General features: G+C 45.7%; 1 protein-coding gene across 1 annotated transcript in view; it reads right to left on the bottom strand.

Moving 5' to 3' along the window:
• Window positions 1-18,218, bottom strand: part of LOC119974771 (eosinophil peroxidase-like) — a 52,679-nt gene extending 34,461 nt beyond the window's left edge. The window contains exons 1-7 of the mRNA XM_038813987.1: window positions 18,170-18,218; window positions 17,741-17,814; window positions 15,103-15,196; window positions 13,809-13,984; window positions 9,697-9,829; window positions 7,528-7,657; window positions 5,674-5,880 (exon numbers count right to left, since the gene is read on the bottom strand). Coding sequence (XP_038669915.1) covers window positions 5,674-5,880; window positions 7,528-7,657; window positions 9,697-9,829; window positions 13,809-13,984; window positions 15,103-15,196; window positions 17,741-17,813 — 813 coding nt within the window. The 5' untranslated portion in view covers window position 17,814; window positions 18,170-18,218. The remainder of the gene's footprint in view (window positions 1-5,673; window positions 5,881-7,527; window positions 7,658-9,696; window positions 9,830-13,808; window positions 13,985-15,102; window positions 15,197-17,740; window positions 17,815-18,169) is intronic.
• Between the last annotated feature and the right edge of the window lie 1,095 nt (window positions 18,219-19,313).

Genomic DNA, 19,313 nt, shown 5'->3' with positions numbered 1-19,313 from the left:
AATCATACTTCAATGACCAGAACAAAATTAATGGGTGCGATTTAGCGATCCCATTGTGCCTGACACTGCCAGAGTGCCCGGGTGGCACTACCAGGATGGTAGTGCCAGGCTGGCAGTGCCAAGATGTCCGGGTGCCAGATTGGCATTGTCAGGGGTCGGGCCCGGGGTGCGGGTTGAGGGAGCAGGTGGGCTTGCCAGGTAGAGGGGGTATTGAGGAGGTGCTCTCACAGGCCTCCCCAAGTTGGGGGATGAGGGAGGGGTCCACAGAAATGGGGGAGAAGAGCGCGCAGCAAGTCAAAATGGCGCCTAGGTCTGCGAGGAGCCTCTAAATGCGGCCTTGGCGGAGAGAATCTCCTCGATGTTCACAAAAAGGGCACAGTACTGTTAAATACAGGGTCTTACGGCACTGAGAAACATCCTACTAAACATAATTCGAATTCGGTGAATCACGGCCAATGTCTTTACTCGATTAATCCCATTGCCCTATTTCTTTACAACAGATTACAGCAGTTGATATCACACTGTTGCTAATCTGAGGTGAAAGTTCCTTCTTCATTTTCCGAATTACTTTCTCAATCAGATACAACATTTGATTCCTCACTATTCTCCATTCAATTTTATTTCATACTTCAGTTAACAAAAGACTCTATTGCTACCTTCCAGATCTCTCACGAGTTAAGTCCTCGTTCCTCAACACTGACAACTGCCAATCTCCAGATGCAATTCTGCAACTCATCCGCTTCATTCTAGATCACAACGTCTTCACCGTTGACAACAAATTCTTCATCCAGATGCATGGAACAGCCATGGGGACCAAATTTGCACCTCAATATGCCAACATCTTCATGCACAAGTTTGAACAAGACTTCCTCACCACACAGGACCTGCAACTGACGTTATACACCAGATACATCGATGACATTTTTTTCCTTTGGACCCACAGCGAAGAATCACTGAATCGACTACACAATGAGATCAATAAATTTCATCCCACCATCAGACTCATCATGGACTATTCTCCAAATTCTGTTGCATTCTTGGACACACTCATCTCCATCAAGGAAGGTCACCTTAGCACTTCGCTTTACCGCAAGCCCACAGACAACCTCACGATGCTCCACTTCTCCAGCTTTCACCCGAAACACATTAAAGAAGCCATCCCCTATGGACAAGCCCTCCGTATACACAGAATCTGCTCAGACGAGGAGGAGCGTAACAAACACCTACAGATGCTGAAAGATGCTCTTGTATGAATGGGATATGGCGCTCGACTCATCGATCGACAGTTCCAACGTGCCACAGCAAAAAACTGCACTGACCTCCTCAGAAGACAAACACGGGACACCACTGACAGAGTACCCTTCGTCGTCCAGTACTTTCCTGGGGCGGAGAAACTACGACATCTTCTTCGCAGCCTTCAACACATCATCAATGAAGATGAAAATCTTGCCAAGGTCATCCCCACACCCCCACACTGGCCTTCAAACAACCGTGCAACCTCAAACAAACCATTGTTTGCAGCAAATTACCCAGCCTTCAGAACAACGACCATGACACCAAACAGCCCTGCCAGGGCAATCTCTGCAAGACATGCCAGATCATCGACTTGGATACCACCGTTACACGTGGTAACACCACCCACCAGGTACACGGCACATACTTGTGCGACTCAACCAATGTAGTCTACCTCTTACGCTGCAGGAAAGGATGTCCCGAAGCGTGGTACATTGGCGATACCATGCAGACACTGCGACAACGAATGAACGGGCATCGTGCGACAATCACCAGCCAGGAATGTTCCCTTCCAGTCGGGGAACACTTCAGTAGTCAAGGGCATTCAGCCTCTGATCTCCGGGTACGCGTTCACTAAGGCGGTCTTCAGGACACACGACAACGCAGAATTGCCGAGCAAAAACGTATAGCTAAGTTCCGCACGCATGAGTGCGGCCTCAACCGGGATCTTGGATTCATGTCGCATTACATCCACCCCCCACCATCTGGCCTGGACTTGCAAAATCCTACCAACTGTTCTGGCTTGAGACAATTCACATCTCTTTAACCTGTGATTATCCCTCTCCCTGGATCTGTAATGATTTGATTACCTGCAAATGCTCGCATTCCAAGATTTGTCCAGCATCTCTGACTTTGTCTATATAAATGTTTCTGGAACATACCTCTCCAATCACCTGAGGAAGGAGCTGCACTCCGAAAGCTCGTGTTTGAAACAAACCTGTTGGACTTTAACCTGATGTTGTAAGACTTCTTACTGTGCTCACCCCAGTCCAACGCCGGCATCTCCACATCACTTCTGAATCCATCTAACCAGTTCACCGCTGACCACCTGTGATTTAATCTTTTGCACCAGCCTGCCATGAGGGACCTTGTCAAATGCTTTACCAAAGCCCATGTAGACAACATCCACAAACCTTCCCTAATCAATCATTTTTGACACCTCCTTAAAAAACTCAATTAAATTAGTGAGACATGACCTTCCTCATACAAAACCATGCAGTCTGTTGCTGATAAGACCATTAATTTCCAAATATGCATAGATCCTATCTCTGAGAACCTTTTCCAACAATTTCACTATCACTGACATCAAGCTCAATGGCCTGTAATTACCCGGGTTATCCTTGCTACCCTTCTTAAACAACGGGACAATCTCCTGGGACCTCATCTGTGGCCAACGAGGAAACAAAGATTGCTGTTAGAGGCCCAGCGATTTCATCTCTTGTCTCCCTCAGTAATCTGAGATAGATGTCATCTGGCCCTGGGGATTTGTCAAACTTAATGCTTTTTAACACACCTAACACGTCCTCCCTTGAAATAATGACTTGTTCTAAAGCATTTACATATCCCTCTGAGACACAACCAATCAACATGCCCCTCTCCTTTGTGAATATCGATGCAAAGTACTCATTAAGGATCTCACCTGCTTCCTTTGGTTCGATGCATAATTTCCCTCCTTTGTTCTTGAGTGGACCAACTCTTTCTCTAGTTACCTTCTTGTTCCTAATATACAAATAAAATGCCTTGGGTTTCTCCTTAATCCTGTCTGCTAAGGACGTTTCGGGACCCCCTTTTTGCCCTCCTAACTCCCTGCTTGAGCTCTTTTCTACTTTCCTTGTATTCTTCAAGTGATTCATCTATTCTTAGTTGCCTAGACCTCATGTATGCATCCTAATTTTTTTTGACTAGACTCGCAATTTCCCTGGTCATCCACGGTTCCTGAATCCTGCCTTTCCTGCCTTTCCTTTTCATCGGCACATACCTGTCCTGCACTCCCATCAACTGCTCCTTAAAAGACTCCCACATGCCAAATGTGGATTTACCCTCAAACAGCCTGTCCCAAACAACAGCCTCTAAATCCTGCCTAATCTGGTTGTAGTTAGCCTTCCCCCAATTTAGCACCTTAACCCTCGGACAACACTCGTCCTTTTGCGTGCGTAGCCAAAAGCTTACGGAATTGTGGTCACTGTTCACCACATGCACTATATGTTCTATGTTCTATGTTCCCCCACTGCAACTTTGATGACCTGGCCGGGCATATTCCCTAGTATTAGGTCCAGCGTAGACCCCTCTCCAGTCGGACTATGCACATATCGTTCCAAAAAACTTTCCTGGACACACTTAGCAAATTCCTCACCATCCGGACCCCGAGCCCTAAGGGATTTCTAGTCAATATAAGTAAAATTAAAGTCTCCCACTACCACAAACCTATAGTGCAGCTGAACACGTGGCTAAAGAACTGGTGCAGAAGTGAGGGCTTCAGTTTTTTGGATCATAGGAATGTCTTCCAGGGAAGGTGGGGCCAGTACAAGAAGGACGGGTTACACTTGGACTGAAGGGGCACCAATACCCTTGCTGGGAGAAGGGCAGCACAGTGGTTAGTATAGTTGCGTCACAGCTCCAGGGTCCCAGGTTCGATTCCCAGCTTGGGTCACTATCTGTGCGGAGTTTGCACTTTCTCCCCGTGTGTGCGTGGGTTTCCTCCGGGTGCTCCGGTTTCCTCCCACAGTCAAAAAATGTGCAGGTTAGGTGGATTGGCCATGCTAAATTGCCCTTAGTGTCCAAAAAGGTGAGGTGGGATACTGAGTTATGGGGATAGGGTGGATGTGTGGTCTTAGGTAGAGTGCTCTTTCCAAGGGCCGGTGCAGACTCGAAGGGCCGAATGGCCTCCTTTAGCGCTGTAAATTCTATGATAATTCTACGATTTCTACATCTGTCCAGAATCTGCTTACATATCTGTTCTTCAACTTCCCGTGGTCTGTTGGGAGGCCTGTAGTACACCCCCATCATAGTGACTGCCCCCTTCCTGTTTCTGAGTTCTCCCCACAGTGTCTCGTTACTTGATTTTTCTCAAGTATCCTCTCTCTGTCCAGCTGTAATATGGGGCGGGATTCTCTGAACCCCCCTGCCGGGTAGGAGAATCGCCGGGGGTCGGCGTGAATCCCGCCCCCGCCGCCCTCCCAATTCACGCGCATGCATGCGCCGACTCGCGCCGGCCGGTGGAGGCTCTTCGGCGCTGGTTGGTGTGGCACCAAGCCCCTATCCCGCCAGCCGGGGGGGCGGCAACCACTCCGGGGCGGGCCTAGTCCCTGAAGGTGCGGAGGATTCCGCACCTTTGGGGCGGCCCAACGCCGGAGTAGTTCACGCCACTCCGTCCCGCCAGGACCCCCCGTCCTGCTGGGTACGGGAGAACCCCGCCCAGGTTCTCTAACCAATATTGCAACTCCCCCATCTATTTTACCTTCCCCTCTGTCTCATATAAAACACCCATAATCCCGTAGTATTTACCTGCCAGTCCTGTCCCTTTTTTAACTTTGTCTCCATTACAGCAACCGGATTCATGTTCCGCACATGAATCAAGGCTCTAGGTTCATCCGACTTGCCTGTTGTACTTTGTGCAGTGAAGTAATGCACTCCAGACCTCCAGGCCCACTGAATTTGACCTCCCACAGCCTTCCCTTCCTCTTAGCCAGCCTGGCCCTGGTTCCATACTCACCCCCAGTCTCTATATTTGCTGGCTTATTGTTCTGATTCCCATCCACCTGCCACATTAGTTTAAACCCACCCAATCCATCCCAGCCAGGATATTGGTGCCCCTCCGTTCAGGACCCATCCTTCTTTTACTGGCCCCACCTTCCCGAGAAGACTTCCCTATGATCCAAAAAACTGAAGCCCTCACCCCTCACCAGTTCTTTAGCCACGTGTTCAGCTGCCCTATCTCGCTGTTCACAGCCTCGCTTGCACGTGGCACAGAGAGTAATCCTGAGATTACTCCCCGAGAGATCCTGCTTTTTAATCTTCTCCATAACTCCCTAAATTGCTGTTGCAGGACTTCGCTACTCTTTTTACCTATGTCATTCGTGCCAATGTGGACAATGACCTCTGCCCGATTTCCCTCTCATTTTAGGATGCTTTGTACACACTCAGAGACATTCAGGATCCTGGCACCAGGGAGGCAAACTACCATCCTAGAGCCCATTTCATGGCCACAGAAGTGCCTATGGTTGAGAATTTTGAAGTAGATCTCAAGAGAAAGTGTTATATATTTTTGAATGTTCTTAATGTCACCGCTGAGCTGACGCAAATTGCATTTGTCAAAGTGGCAGGGAAGGGAAAAGGACACAAATTATAAAGAGAATTTCAGAGCCAGAATGGAGGTCTTACCCTTATTGGGAAACAAGGACTTTTCCGAACACAAGTGGATTCACAGTCGATTCCATCATTGAAGGTTTGGAGGCTGCCAGACATAGGACTTAAACTCATGTCGTGATCGATCCACTGACCCCACTGCATAAACAAATGACTTGATACCAAATCCGATACCACGTCTTCATTGGATACATTCAGGATTTTGTTGGACACGTCTCGAACCTGGAGCAGAAGTGCAAAGCATTCATCAGACAAAAAATAAGATAATGTTTATTCATCATAGAGCCACCTTTGCTGCATGCTCAGCCGCTCCTCTGTGACATGTTCGTAACCTTAAAGGGCAGTGAATAAAGCCGACGACATAACAACATGAGAAAGAACAGTGCAACTCCAGGGACAACCAATAGGAGATGTTTCTATTTTGTCTCACCCGTGGGTCATTTCATACACCAATCAGCATTCCAGACTTTCCAAAGCTGGTGCTTATCTGTGTGAGAAATTGAAGATGGCTGACATTGAATGGAGTCAAGAAAGTCGTTAAGAAATTGGCATTAAAAGGAAGGAAGGAGCGACGAAGGTTGAGGAAGTTGAGTTTCTCCATCTACATCTGGAAAGTGATGAAGCAGGTTCACCTCAACACTGGCATCTTCTCCAAAGCCACGAGCACAAGAACTCGTTCTTGGACCATGGGCGAAATTCTCCGCCCCCCACGACGGGTGGGAGAATAGCGGGAGGGCCTTCCCGACATTTTTGCCGCCCTCCCGCTATTCTCCCCCCCCCCCCCCCGCCGAAGTCCCGACCCGAATCGCTGCCGCCGGTTTTTTACGGCCGGCAGCGATTCTCAGCTGTTAGATGGGCCGAAGTCCCAGCCCTTTACGCCGTTTTTACGAACGGCAAACACACCTGGTCTTGCCGTTCGTAAAAACGGCGTGACTAACTCGCTATTAATAACCATGGCACCGATTGGCACGGCCGTGCCAAGGGTGCTATGGGCCCGCGATCGGTGGGCACCGATCGCGGGCAGCGGGCCCGATGCCCGCGCACTACTTGTCCTTCCGCCGCCCCGCAGTATCCATTCTCGGGGTGGCTGAGGGGCAACCCGGCCCGCGCATGCGCGGGTTTCGCGCAAAAACGCGATGACGTCACCCGCGCATGCGCGGGTTGGAGTCTTCCAAACTGCGCATGCGCAGGCTGACGTCATATGACGCATCAGCCGGCGCTAACTCCGGCAAGCGGGCTTAACGATTTTCGTTAAGCCCGTCTTGCCGGAGCCTACGGCGTCGGGCTGCTAGCCCCGACCGGGGACCAGAATCGGTCCCCGGTCGGGAAGGGGCGCGCTGCCGTAAAACCCGCCCGGGTTTTACGCCAGCTTTACGATTTCTCCCGTTTTGGGAGAATCGCGCCCCATATTTCCGAGCACATCGCAGGTGAGGTTACCCGCCTGGCCCATTACAACAAGCGCAGCACCTTCAGCTCCCTGTGGATCCCAACCACAGTTCACCTGCTGCAGCCTGGGGAACTGGCCAAGGATGCCGTGTGGGAAGGGACAAAAATGGTGCCCAAGTACATCAGCTCCAAGTAAAAGTCCACAATGGACTGAAAACCACCCCAAACACAATGGCTCTTTTAAGAGTCCACCCATAATCTCTGAAAAAGCTGCAATCCTACATTGCGCTGAGGAACAGTTTTGTACTATGTGCCAGAACCTACGAGGAACTAGGATGACTTGATGTAAAGGTAACTCATGGAAGGCTCTGAAGAGAGCTGAATCCTATTTGCTTGTGCTCAGTATTGTGGGGTTCACCACAACTGACAGCAGGTTTTTCACAGTGAATAGTATTTGTTTGTGTTTGATGTGTGAACCGTTACCAGTGGCAGAACGAATCTTGATACTCTTCTGCCTGGAGTCCAGCCCAGTGGAAGTGAAATTCCATCTTCATAGCGAGCTGGGAGCCATCGGGTGAGTGCTGTGTTCGACGATCCCAGGCGAGGATTCCTCCTGCAAATATACAACAAAAAACATTCATCTCTTCTGCCCAAATTCACCTGATCCAAAACAGTAACTTGGTTTGAATATAATTAGCATCATTATAAGCCAAGGACTGACAGTTTCCTTGTCAAGATGAGGTTTGGCTGAAGTGGCCGATAGCGAATTTCTGCAGGAGTTTTGCTATGTAAGAAAATTACAATCTGCCTAACATCATAGATTTTAATTTTTTTTCGAATATTTTGTTGCAAGGTTTCAGAGATTGAACCTGTGACTGAAATTTTGATCTCAAAAGGACCCAAATAAGCCAAGATCTGGTCAGAAGTTTTTGTTTATAATGCAATGGTTATAAAGTGCAAAATGCTAAAGCTGTTCAGTTAAATATATTTATATAGTTCTTGTACTAGGCTTTAAAAGTTAAAGTCACTGCTTATGTGGAGACAAAACCGCAACATCAAATGTTGGACTGTTTCTGTGCAAAGCAACTACCTCCACTGAAAGAAGGAGGTTGTCATAAGGATACAAAATCCAAATGGTGGATGGTTGGAAAATGCAATGGTGTTGAATCATGCTTGTATGTGGTACAAACTGGAGTCATCTTTCGTAGGAATCAATGAGTTTTGTTAAAAGTCACGAATCCAGTGCATTTGCCAGAACCAACTACAACACAAGCGGACACTATACCGGGCAGCACGGTAGCATGGTGGTTAGCATAAATGCTTCACAGCTCCAGGGTCCCAGGTTCAGTTCCCGGCTGGGTCACTGTCTGTGCGGAGTCTGCACGTCCTCCCTGTGTGTGCGTGGGTTTCCTCCGGGTGCTCCGGTTTCCTCCCACAGTCCAAAGATGTGCGGGTTAGGTGGATTGGCCATGCTAAATTGCCCGTAGTGTCCTAAAAAGTAAGGTTAAGGGGGTGTTGTTGGGTTACGGGTATAGGGTGGATACGTGGGTTTGAGTAGGGTGATCATTGCTCGGCACAACATTGAGGGCCGAAGGGCCTGTTCTGTGCTGTACTGTTCTATGTTCTATGTTCTATATAGGTGAGATTCTCCTATCGGGAGACTAAGTGCCAATGCTGGAGTGAAAACCGCTCCTCGCCCCTATTCTCCCACCCCGGGGGACTAGGAGCGGCGCCACGTCATTTACGCGCGCCGGGCCTTGGCGCCGTGTAAATTACACGGCCGGTAATTTTATTAGTGTACTACTGGTGTAAGTAGGTTGTAGATTGCTAAATTGTTGCTGGCTGTGGGAGTAAGTGGTCGAGCTTTAACAAGTAGTGTAATAAATGTTAACTTTGTTATTGAATTTAGCTTCTGTGGTATTTGTAAACACTACGACACCCATCCTGATAATAAGAATCACAAAGAACACCACAGAATCTCCCGGATCTTCTGGGTGTGGACAGCCCTAGGAGTGGTGACAAGCCATACGAGAATTGAAAGCTAAAATGCTGGAGGGCAGATTCAGAAGAGCTGGAGAATTCATCACCATTGCTTCGCAGCAAGTTTTAATGCGATTGCTATTTTTCCCAATGGTTCTTGGGGGGTGGGGGTTGGAGGGCAATTATATAACCTACCCTTTGAGATTCGGAAAACACTCTAAAGTACTTCAGTGGGAAATGCTCCATTCCCTGACTGTACCTAAAGTAAACATTGCAAACATGTCCATCGCTTGCTGAAATCTTTTACAATGCACCTTGTTGTCTGCCAAACATTTTCCTATTCCATCTCTCCCTCTCTCACTCCCTCTTCCTTTAAGACCCTTGATAACATTCAAAGGATCCTATGCATCAATCTCATGCACGGGTGGCTCAGATGAAAGGTTATGTTAACTCTGTTTCTCAGTCCACAGATTCTGCCAGACCTGCTGAGTATCCACCATTTTCTGTTTTTATGGCAAGTGATAAAATGCTTCTGTGGACCTAGTCCTTTGTTTATTATAAAGAAATATTAATCAGGATGAAGGTAGAAACATTTAGTGAATGTCCATATTTGTTTAACAGTTAATCACTGAAGGTGACTGGACAGTCGTCACCAGCACCATCAGTTCCTACCTGTTGTTGCAGATAGAGGTGAAGGTCCTGTATCGATTTGACCAACAGTCATTTTTACAGACTGGGGGCTGACGTATGGCTCGACAGCCCGTGACGTGTGCAATGGTGTCCAGGTCACTCGCTGTTAACAAATCTGCAGGAAACATATACTCTTTATCGGTTGCAATCACTGAAAAATTCACACACAAATTGCATCAGTTAAATAACAATCTGTCTTTCTGTTACAAGAGCACCAACAGATATAGTCAGTAAATTCCTGGTAGTGTAACAGGTGCTCACCAGACTCCAGGTTCTGTGTATATCGGTTTGAATTACAGTCTAGTTTATTGTTGAGTGTCGCTGTCTGCTTGATCACTGATCCACACAACTACACATGTGATTTCTTCACCTGTTCTCAAACATGTCATAATATGTCATTTTCGTGTTGCTGTGGTGGTGTCTCATTAATGAGGTCTTGAGCCTTTTGTGTTTAAACATGTAAACCTTTATTGAGTAGACATTAATTATTTACAATTCCAAGTATGATTATGGATGGTGCCACTCCACAATGCAGGCTAGCTGCTTACAGAGTGTTGCGTCTAGACCGGTGTTTTTCAAATCTGTTTTTCTGGGAACACCTGGCCTTCCGGTCAGTGGAATACGTGGATGCCAGGATTTGGTTCTTGTGAGATTGAACTATGTGGGAGGGCCTGATGGAGAATGTCTATGATACATGGAAAAAGCACACATTAATGGACAGATCATTTCTCCAACAAAATTCTGGAAATGATAACACATTCTCAGGCTTATCCTCCGTTTCTGTTGAGAAACCTGCAAGGACTGATACCATGTGTTTGTTGTTTTTTTTGAAAATTAGCTGATAAAGCTTTGTATTAGTACCAATATGGAACAGTGACATTTCCTTGTGATTTAATGGTTGGTGTGATACATGGAATGTTACATAGTTAATTTTCAAATCTCTGTTCCTGTTGACCGCTTAATAAACAAAATATTCCCAAGAAGCTTCTTGTGGATACGCGTGCCATACAGTGCAGAAGGAGGCCATTCGGCCCATTGAGTCAGCACCTACCCAATTAAGCCCTCACTTCCACCCTATCTCCTTAATCCAATAACCCCTCCTAACCTTTTTGGTCACTAAGGTCAATTTATCACGGCCAATCCACCTAACCTGCACATCTTTGGACTGTGGGAGGAAACCGGAGCACCCGGAGGAAACCCACACAGAAACGGGGAGAACATGCATACTCTGCACAAACAGTGACCCAGCGGGGAATCGAACCTGGGACCCTGGCGCTGTGAAGCCACAGTGCTATCCACATGTCTCTGATGAGGATGATTGCATCGCATTTCAATCACACTTTGAAGCCTGAACAGTTTGCCTGAGCTATAGAAGCATCAGCACCTTAGAGGCAGCAGTCAACAATCAAAGAGCTGGGCTTCAGCACTCGGGATATCCTCGCGACCAAAGGATGAGCGTGTGGATCAGCGGAGGACACCTTGAGCATGGTCTCTCTAATGTACCTGGTCGGGGTTTGGGGTCTAGCCCCTGATGTGGCTGGGGTTGAGTGTGCAGAGCGAGGGTTTTCCATCACAGCCGGCTTGGTTAATGGCACTCTGAGAGAAGACGGAATAGATAAGGGTGGGGAGGCTTGGGAGATTTGGGGGTCTCACGGGGGAAGGCATATTAAATGTCGGTCTCTCTTCTCCAATTCCTTACAGGTACCAAAATGGGTGGTGGCTTCACACCTGCAGAGGAAGCCCCAAGCCACCAGCTTGGGGTACTGGTGGCAGCCCCGGCTGCCACACGCCGTAAAAGGCAGCAGCATCAATGCAGGGTGGAGGTGGTACCCCAAGTGCAGGGAGCCACTGCCCACCCTGAAGATCAGGCTGCTCGTCAGACTGAGGAGGAACACAGAGGGGTCACCAGTTGCCCAAGCTGTACAGGCATCATTGGTCTTTCAAGGAGATTATGAACAGTATGTGCCGCAAGAGACTCCATCTCAACAAAGAGATAGTCCTCGCAGACTTGGCACCCTGTGAAGAAAAAGGACACCTGGTGGCTATGAAGGTCACCGCAGCCCTGAACCTGTACATAACCGGTTCATTCCTGGGCTCAAGCGACAATTTATGTGGCATTTCACAAGCTTTTTTTTATTCCTTCTTGGGATGTGGGCGTCACTGGCTAGGCGAGCATTTGTTGCCCATCAATTGCCCTTGAACTGAGTGGCCTTGCTCAGTGGGGGCAGTTAAGAGTTGCTGCAGCATCAACGCAGGGTGGAGGTGGTACCCCAAGTGCAGGGAACCCACATTTCTGTGTGGGTTTGGAGTTACATGTAGGCCAGAACGGGTAAGGACGGCAGATTTCCTTCCCTGAAGGACATCATGGGTTTTTGCAACACTGACAATGGTTTCATGGTCATCATTCGACTTTTAACTCCAGATTTATTTACTGAATTCAAACTTCACCAACTGTCATGGTGGGATTCGAAACAGGTACCCCAGACCATAACCTGGGTCTCTGGATTACTAGTCCAGTGACAATACCATTACCCCACCACCTCCTCTGCAGCCCATATCCCGGGCATACAGGGCATCTGTTACTGTGAGGTATCAGATGTCCTGTATGCCAGGGAAGAAGACTATATCAACTTTGAGCTGGACTAAGCCATAAAGATGCCTGGGTTGCAGGGTTCTCTGCCATCACCGAGATGCCCCAGGTCCAGGGGGTAATTGATGGTGTGCATGTCGCCTTGCACGCACCGGGGCATCAGCGAGACCCTTTCATTAACAGGAAGGAGTTCCACTCCCTGAATATTCAACTCATGTGTGACCACTACCTTCGAATCAGGATTGTGTATGACAGCTACATCCTGGGACACTCGGACATGTCTGGTGTCTCCAAGGACCACCCAAGATTATGGGTTGACTCTTTAGGGATAAGGGCTGAGCTCATGGCTGATGACGGCAGTGTGGAGGCTGGAGACCGAGATGGAGTACCGACATAACGAGGCCCATGCTGCCACCTGTTACTGTCATTGAGTGGTGCATTGGACTGCTAAAAATGTGGTTTTGATGCCTGGACTGTACACCCGTCAAGAGGGTCTCCCGCTTTGTAGTGGTCAGCTGTGCCCTCCACAACCCGCCACAGCAACGGCCGACATGCTGGAGGAGGAAGGACATGCGGCCTCAGGCAGGGTCACACGGCAAGTGGTTAGGTTAGGGAATGCACTGTCTGAGAGTATGGAGGAGGCAGGATCACACAATGAGTGGTTAGGTTAGGGAATGCACTGTGTGAGAGTGTGGTGGAGGCAGGGTCACACAGGAAGTGTTAGGATCTGGAATGCACTGTCTGAGAGTGTGGAGGAGGCAGGGTCACACAGGAAGTGTTAGGATCTGGAATGCACTGTCTGAGAGTGTGGAGGAGGCAGGGTCACACAGCGAGTGGTTCGGATCTGGAATGCACTGTCTGAGAGTGTGGTGGAGGCAGGGTCACACAGCGAGTGGTTCGGATCTGGAATGCACTGTCTGAGAGTGTGGTGGAGGCAGGGTCACACAGCGAGTGGTTCGGATCTGGAATGCACTGTCTGAGAGTGTGGAGGAGGCAGGGTCACACAGGAAGTGTTAGGATCTGGAATGCACTGTCTGAGAGTGTGGAGGAGGCAGGGTCACACAGCGAGTGGTTCGGATCTGGAATGCACTGTCTGAGAGTGTGGAGGAGGCAGGGTCACACAGCGAGTGGTTCGGATCTGGAATGCACTGTCTGAGAGTGTGGAGGAGGCAGGGTCACACAGCGTGTGGCTTAGATCTGGAATGCACTGTCTGAGAGTGTAGTAGAAGCAGGGTGAATCGAGGCTCTGGAGGAAATTGAATTATTTTCTGAAAAACATTGTGAGCACTATGGGGAGAATATAGGGGAGTTGTTCTTGGTGAATTGTTCCTTCAGAGCCAGGGCTTCCTTGACAGGCCCAAGGCACAATAGTCTCCCTCTAGGCTGGAAGGATCCCCTGATTCTGTGATAGCTTCTCCTGCCACATTCAAACAGTCTCTGTTGGGATCAGCTTGGCTCATTCTGAGCTTCAATTGCCTGTGGCTGGAACCATTCCTAAACTGACCTGATGCATTCAGTGAGCGTTTGTGGACTTTGCGAACATTTTGCTGGATGAGGTTCAGTGCAGCTTCCATGTACTCTGCAGATCGTACTGCAGTCCTGGTCTCTGCAAGAGGTTGCTTAAAGAACTGCATAAGGTCCATCGGTTTCAAGGACCTTTTGCTAATTTTCTCTTTTTGCCTAGAAATGGAAAGTATCAGATTAGATGGAGATAGGTCAGACAGCCAGTTTGTGAATAAAGAATATATATAATGCCACTCAGTTACAGAAATGGCTTGTTCACTGATTACAGGACTGTTAATTCCAGACACTGATCATTGTAGAGTTCCTTTGCTCTTTCACATGCTGTTTGAGAGGTTCTGTGAACAGATTGATTGCATGTTTGTCCCATTCGTTCATGGGATGCGGGCGTCACTGGCTGGGTATCTATTGCCCATTCCTAATTGCCGTTGAACTGAGAGGCTTACTAGGCCATTTCAGAGGGCATTTAAGAATCCACTACATTGCTGTGGATTTGGAGTCACATGTAAGCACGACCAGGCAAGGATGGCAGATTTCCTTGTCTCAAGAACATCAGTGAACCTGATGGTGTTTACCCATGTACCAACAGTGGCATTTAAACATTTAAAGTAATTTGTTTATTGTAAAAGATTTTTAGACTCCTGAATCATATAAATGCAAATTATTTCTTTGATTGAATACATATTACATGTTTCCATTCACATTTAATATTCAATCGAGTCTCTGCTCTTGCTCATGTATTTCCGTTTTGTGGCCCTTATTCTGAACTGTAACCAATCACTATTTGTTGATGTACCATTTGCCAATGTACTCTGTTGATTATTCTTTTTATCTACATTCCCTTGATCACAGAAAAATACTTTTCACTGTACTTCAGTACATGTGACAATAAATATCAATCAATCAATCTTGAGGATTGATTTAAAGAAAAAGAGCAAGTAATATTTTCTTAACCCTTCCTCATGACTTCTGATACCCACCATTTATTCTGTGCCCTTTCTGACAAAAGAGGAATATCCAAGTTCAAATACACAGCCTTAAAACGTTTGAACACAAATGATGCATGTTTGGTCACTGTTTATGTTCAGATCCCCAAAGTTGAACACACTCTGAGCAAATAGAATTGAAGAGAATAGTACGGCTGTGTTTATTATAAATGTTGAGTTATAGTTTCAGAAATGAGTGAATTTCAAGAAAATGAAATAGATAAATCTATCTTCATATTACCAGCTGCACGTCTCATAGGTGGTTAAGTCAGAGTTGGGGTAATTACTTACTGGTCTCTGGTGGCTTTATAGGCTTTGTCCACCAGTTCCATGGCTTCACGTACAGCTCTTTGTACAAATGAACTGCCCAGGAGCTGGTCATCACCTGCAACAAAAACATAGCAGCTCTGAGCCAGACAGTTAGCATCCTGAGAAAATTGATAAGCGACTTGTTATGGAATTGATTAACTGGATGATTTGAATCAAAAACAAATTGGCCATTACCTGTCGGAGTAGCTGTTTTCAATTTAAATCTATATGAAAGTGCAACGATTTGACAAAGATATTAATTAACATGATGTGAAGTAAGAAGCTGTTAATAATTGAAAGCCTGGAAACGTGATAGGGGAGCAGGGGGATACCAGAGAGCGCCAGCAGCATGCAATCGGCATTAAACTGAGACGTACAGCCAGTGTAGCTCCAATCTAAACAGGTTAATGTTACACTGAATTTATTAAACGGCTCTCCAGGCGCAAACTCGCAATTTGTTTGCACATTTGTCTATACCTTAGGAGCATACACAAGCACATTTTTCAGCCAAGAAAGGCATTTATGTTGACTGATTGGTATGTGGCTGAAATCCTTCCAGTGTCACTAGTTGGGTGTTAGTTACAAAGAAAATAATCTGGGAAAATCTTAATAAATTCGTCTGGAACAGAGAACCCTGTCTACAGAGTCAACAGGAGTTTGGAAAAGATTGTTTTTTTTCAGCAAGTGAACAGCTTTGTTTCTTTGAGGCATGACAGAAAAAACACGCAAAGTACTTTTACACCTTCCCTTTCAATTAAATGTTTGAATTAAGTACTGCTTCATTTATCTTCTCTTTTAAGCTCTCCATTAAACCTAACTGCAGATTTTTAGTAAACTGCTCTAACATTTGCTTCTTTGGCTTTGTCATTGCTTGTCTGATTACGTGTCTATGAAGAACTCTGTGACATTTTGCTAAGTCAATGCATGATATAAATAGAATTTGCTGTGTTTTTTTATTCATTCATGGGATGTGGGCGTCACTGGTCGTGCTAGCATTTGTTGCCCATCCCTGAGGGAATTTAAGAGTCAACCACGTTGCAGTGCATCTGGAGCCACTTGTAGGCCAGGCCAGGCAAGGATGACAGATTTCCTTCCCTAAAGGACATCAGTGAACCAGATAGTCTTTTACAACAATCGACAATGGTTTCATGGCTGCATTTAGACTTTTAATTCCAGATTTTTTTTCATTGAATGCAAATTCCACCGTCTGCCTTGGCGGGATTCGAACCCATGTCCCCAGAGCATTACCCTGGGTCTCTGGATTAATAGTCCACTGACAATACCGTTACGGAGTAAAGAGACACACAAGACCTTCGAGGTGGATGATCACAAAGTTCCCAGAGGATTGTAGAACTGGAGATGGTTCGAGAAATAAGGAGGGACAAGGTTATGGAAGGACCTGAGCACAGGAATAAGAATTCTAAAATTGAAGCATAGGTGGCCTGGGAGCAAGTGTGGTTCAGTCAGCAATAGGGGTGATGAGTGAATAGGACTTGGTGTGATTTAGGATAAGGGAAAGTTTTAGGTGCACTCAAGTATGTGGAATATTTAGGTGTGGAAGTCACACCCTAACTGTACATTTCAACAATGTTACGCCTTTCCCTCCTATTTGTGAAGAATAAATTGGTGCTTTTACAATTTCTTCGAAACCTGTCAATTTTTTTCTGCTCTCTCACTCCAGAAAGATTGCCATTTTATATGTAACCTACATTCTTGGTTCTACAGACTCTCGTAGTTTTGCATTTGTTCTTGTCGAATGTCACCAAACACCTCTCAACTGTCCATGTAACTACTTTCGGAGTACCAAACATTAGTTAGTATCATTGGCCATTACTCTAAATTTGGTGTCATTTGCAGACTGTAGAATTATTGAAGAGTTTGAATTCTGCTACAGTCCTGACATACTCTCCGACTTCTAGTCTCAAAACCCAGCAGTATTTCCAGTTTTCATTGCTAATGTTCACAACAGCTAATTCATCATCACTTCGCAAAAAAAACCTCAAAGATGGAACTTCAGTAAATTATTCCTTTTAAGTTGTATTCATTAGATATCATTCTGCTATAAATTCAAAAACTTCAACAGACTCATCTTAGATGGTCGACATAATACCAATCTCTCGATGAACATTCCATTGAATAAAACCTGAATCAAATTCTTGGTTCCTTTCTAAATATCAACATTGCCACATTGTACTCCATAGCGCATATTTGTGCTCTCTGATTTTCTTCACAACTGAGAATGACTACCCACTGCAGAGTTTGGCCAAATATGGAATTTATCCAATGTTGTCAGTCAAGAAGAGGAATGACAGAGTTTGATGTATCAGGCTTTCCGTAGTGTAAGTGACTTGGTGTTTGTACTCGGCTTCAACCTTTTAAGGACATGTCTTTATGGTGACATCTGTTTTCTACAAGCGGACACGAGATTCTCCAAGTCTCTCTTGTTGCTTTTCCTATTCATCTCCTTATTGCACTTTTCTCAGACCGCGATAGGTTTGGGGAATGCCAGCCTCTTTTATTCTGACATTGCACAAGATCATTGGAGCCAGATTCAGTCTGCGATACACTGAGTTTACGAGAGACAGAGTAAGTTTAACCTCAGATAGGTTTAACCTCTTACCTGTTGCAACTTCGTCAGACTGCGATAGGAAAGTCCCAGCGAGCAACACGCCCAGGAACCACAGGGGTGTCATTCTGAAAGAAGAAAAATTCAGTTGTGAGTTAAGGACAAAAGTAGTCATTCAGAGATGGTGTTAGTCATTAAATTCAGTTGAGATAAGTTGTGATGGGAATAAACTGAAGGAATCCTTTGACATCGAAATTTATGATGTCAACATCAAAGTATTAGTGGCTAAACAACTTAATTGAGTAATATGAACTAAATTTCACCTGTGTTATATAAATAATCATTCACTGAAATTAAAATAATTTATTTGATAAATGTCATAAACATGGTTGATATAAAAAAAGATATAAACGAAGATTTGCTTTGCTCTGCATGTCTTCTGATTAATAGATTGGATATTTTCACTGTAAGATTTCCACTCACCTTAAATATCTGCAAGGTCAGGGTACAACTGAACTGACCTAAGGTCCCTATTAGGATCAAGTAAGGAACAAAATTTAATTTGATTCAATAATAACATATGTGCAACGATTAACAGCCAACTTCATTTAAGTACATTAACCGCAAAACATGAGATTAGCAGCCAGATTGATACTTGCCTTGGAATCTCTGAGTCCTTTCTACCAGGAAATGCTTGAAATATCACCTTATATATAATTTGTGTGGTCAAAACATTTGCATAGAATGTTTGAAGTTCCAGTTAATCCAGTTAACTAACAGATGGAGTAATAAGTTTATTGCAATTTTGTTTTGTGTTTTTTTTTTAGAAATTTGCTGACTAAATATTTTCACTCATTCTAATATTGAAGGTGCAGTGATTCAATTATCAGAGCAGAAATCAACTTTAAGAGTTTCAACATGAATATTAACCCTTTCCTCATCGCTGTCTTCATTATTCTGAAGCCAACTCCATATGATATGTTTTGAAACTACTTTATTGGTTTGCAATCTCCCATGTTACAAGTAGTTGTTTTATCCAATGGCTCTGATTATGCGTATTTTACTGTCATTTTAAATTTGATTTTGCTTATTATTTCCACCATGTGAAGATCCTAGGTCTATTAATTTAACCTTGAACTTGCGAGTATATTTAAGCGGACGGGTAGTTTTACTGGGTGTATTTCCCATTTATAATATCTTAGGACTATCCTCTGCAACAACACCACTTTGGATGATGAAATCGCCCATCATCTGGCAAAAGCAAGCTTTGATTTGAGCAGGATCACCCAAAGGCTTTGGAGAGAGCAAGGAGCTTGTCTAAACACAAAGATCAAAGTCTACCAGGCAGTGCTCTCAAACCGGTTCACAATGACAGTGAGGCATGGACAACTCCATTGACATCACATAAAGCAACTAGATACATTCCACCTTCACTGCTTAAGATCCAGCTGTCGCATCATGTGGCAGGACAAAATCTGTAACAATGAAGTTCTTGCAAGGCACCCTTGTATTGAGGGCATGTGAATCAGAGCTTAGCTTCATGGGGTTGGCCATATGGTTCACATGCAGAATTCCCATTTGTACTCTACAGCCAACTGACCATGGGAACCTGCACCATAGAACATCC

This window comes from Scyliorhinus canicula, chromosome 12 (assembly GCF_902713615.1).
Source record: "Scyliorhinus canicula chromosome 12, sScyCan1.1, whole genome shotgun sequence".
In the NCBI taxonomy this organism is placed as follows: domain Eukaryota; kingdom Metazoa; phylum Chordata; class Chondrichthyes; order Carcharhiniformes; family Scyliorhinidae; genus Scyliorhinus; species Scyliorhinus canicula.
Note: the sequence above shows the minus strand (reverse complement) of the source record. Positions and strands in the feature narration are given on the sequence as shown.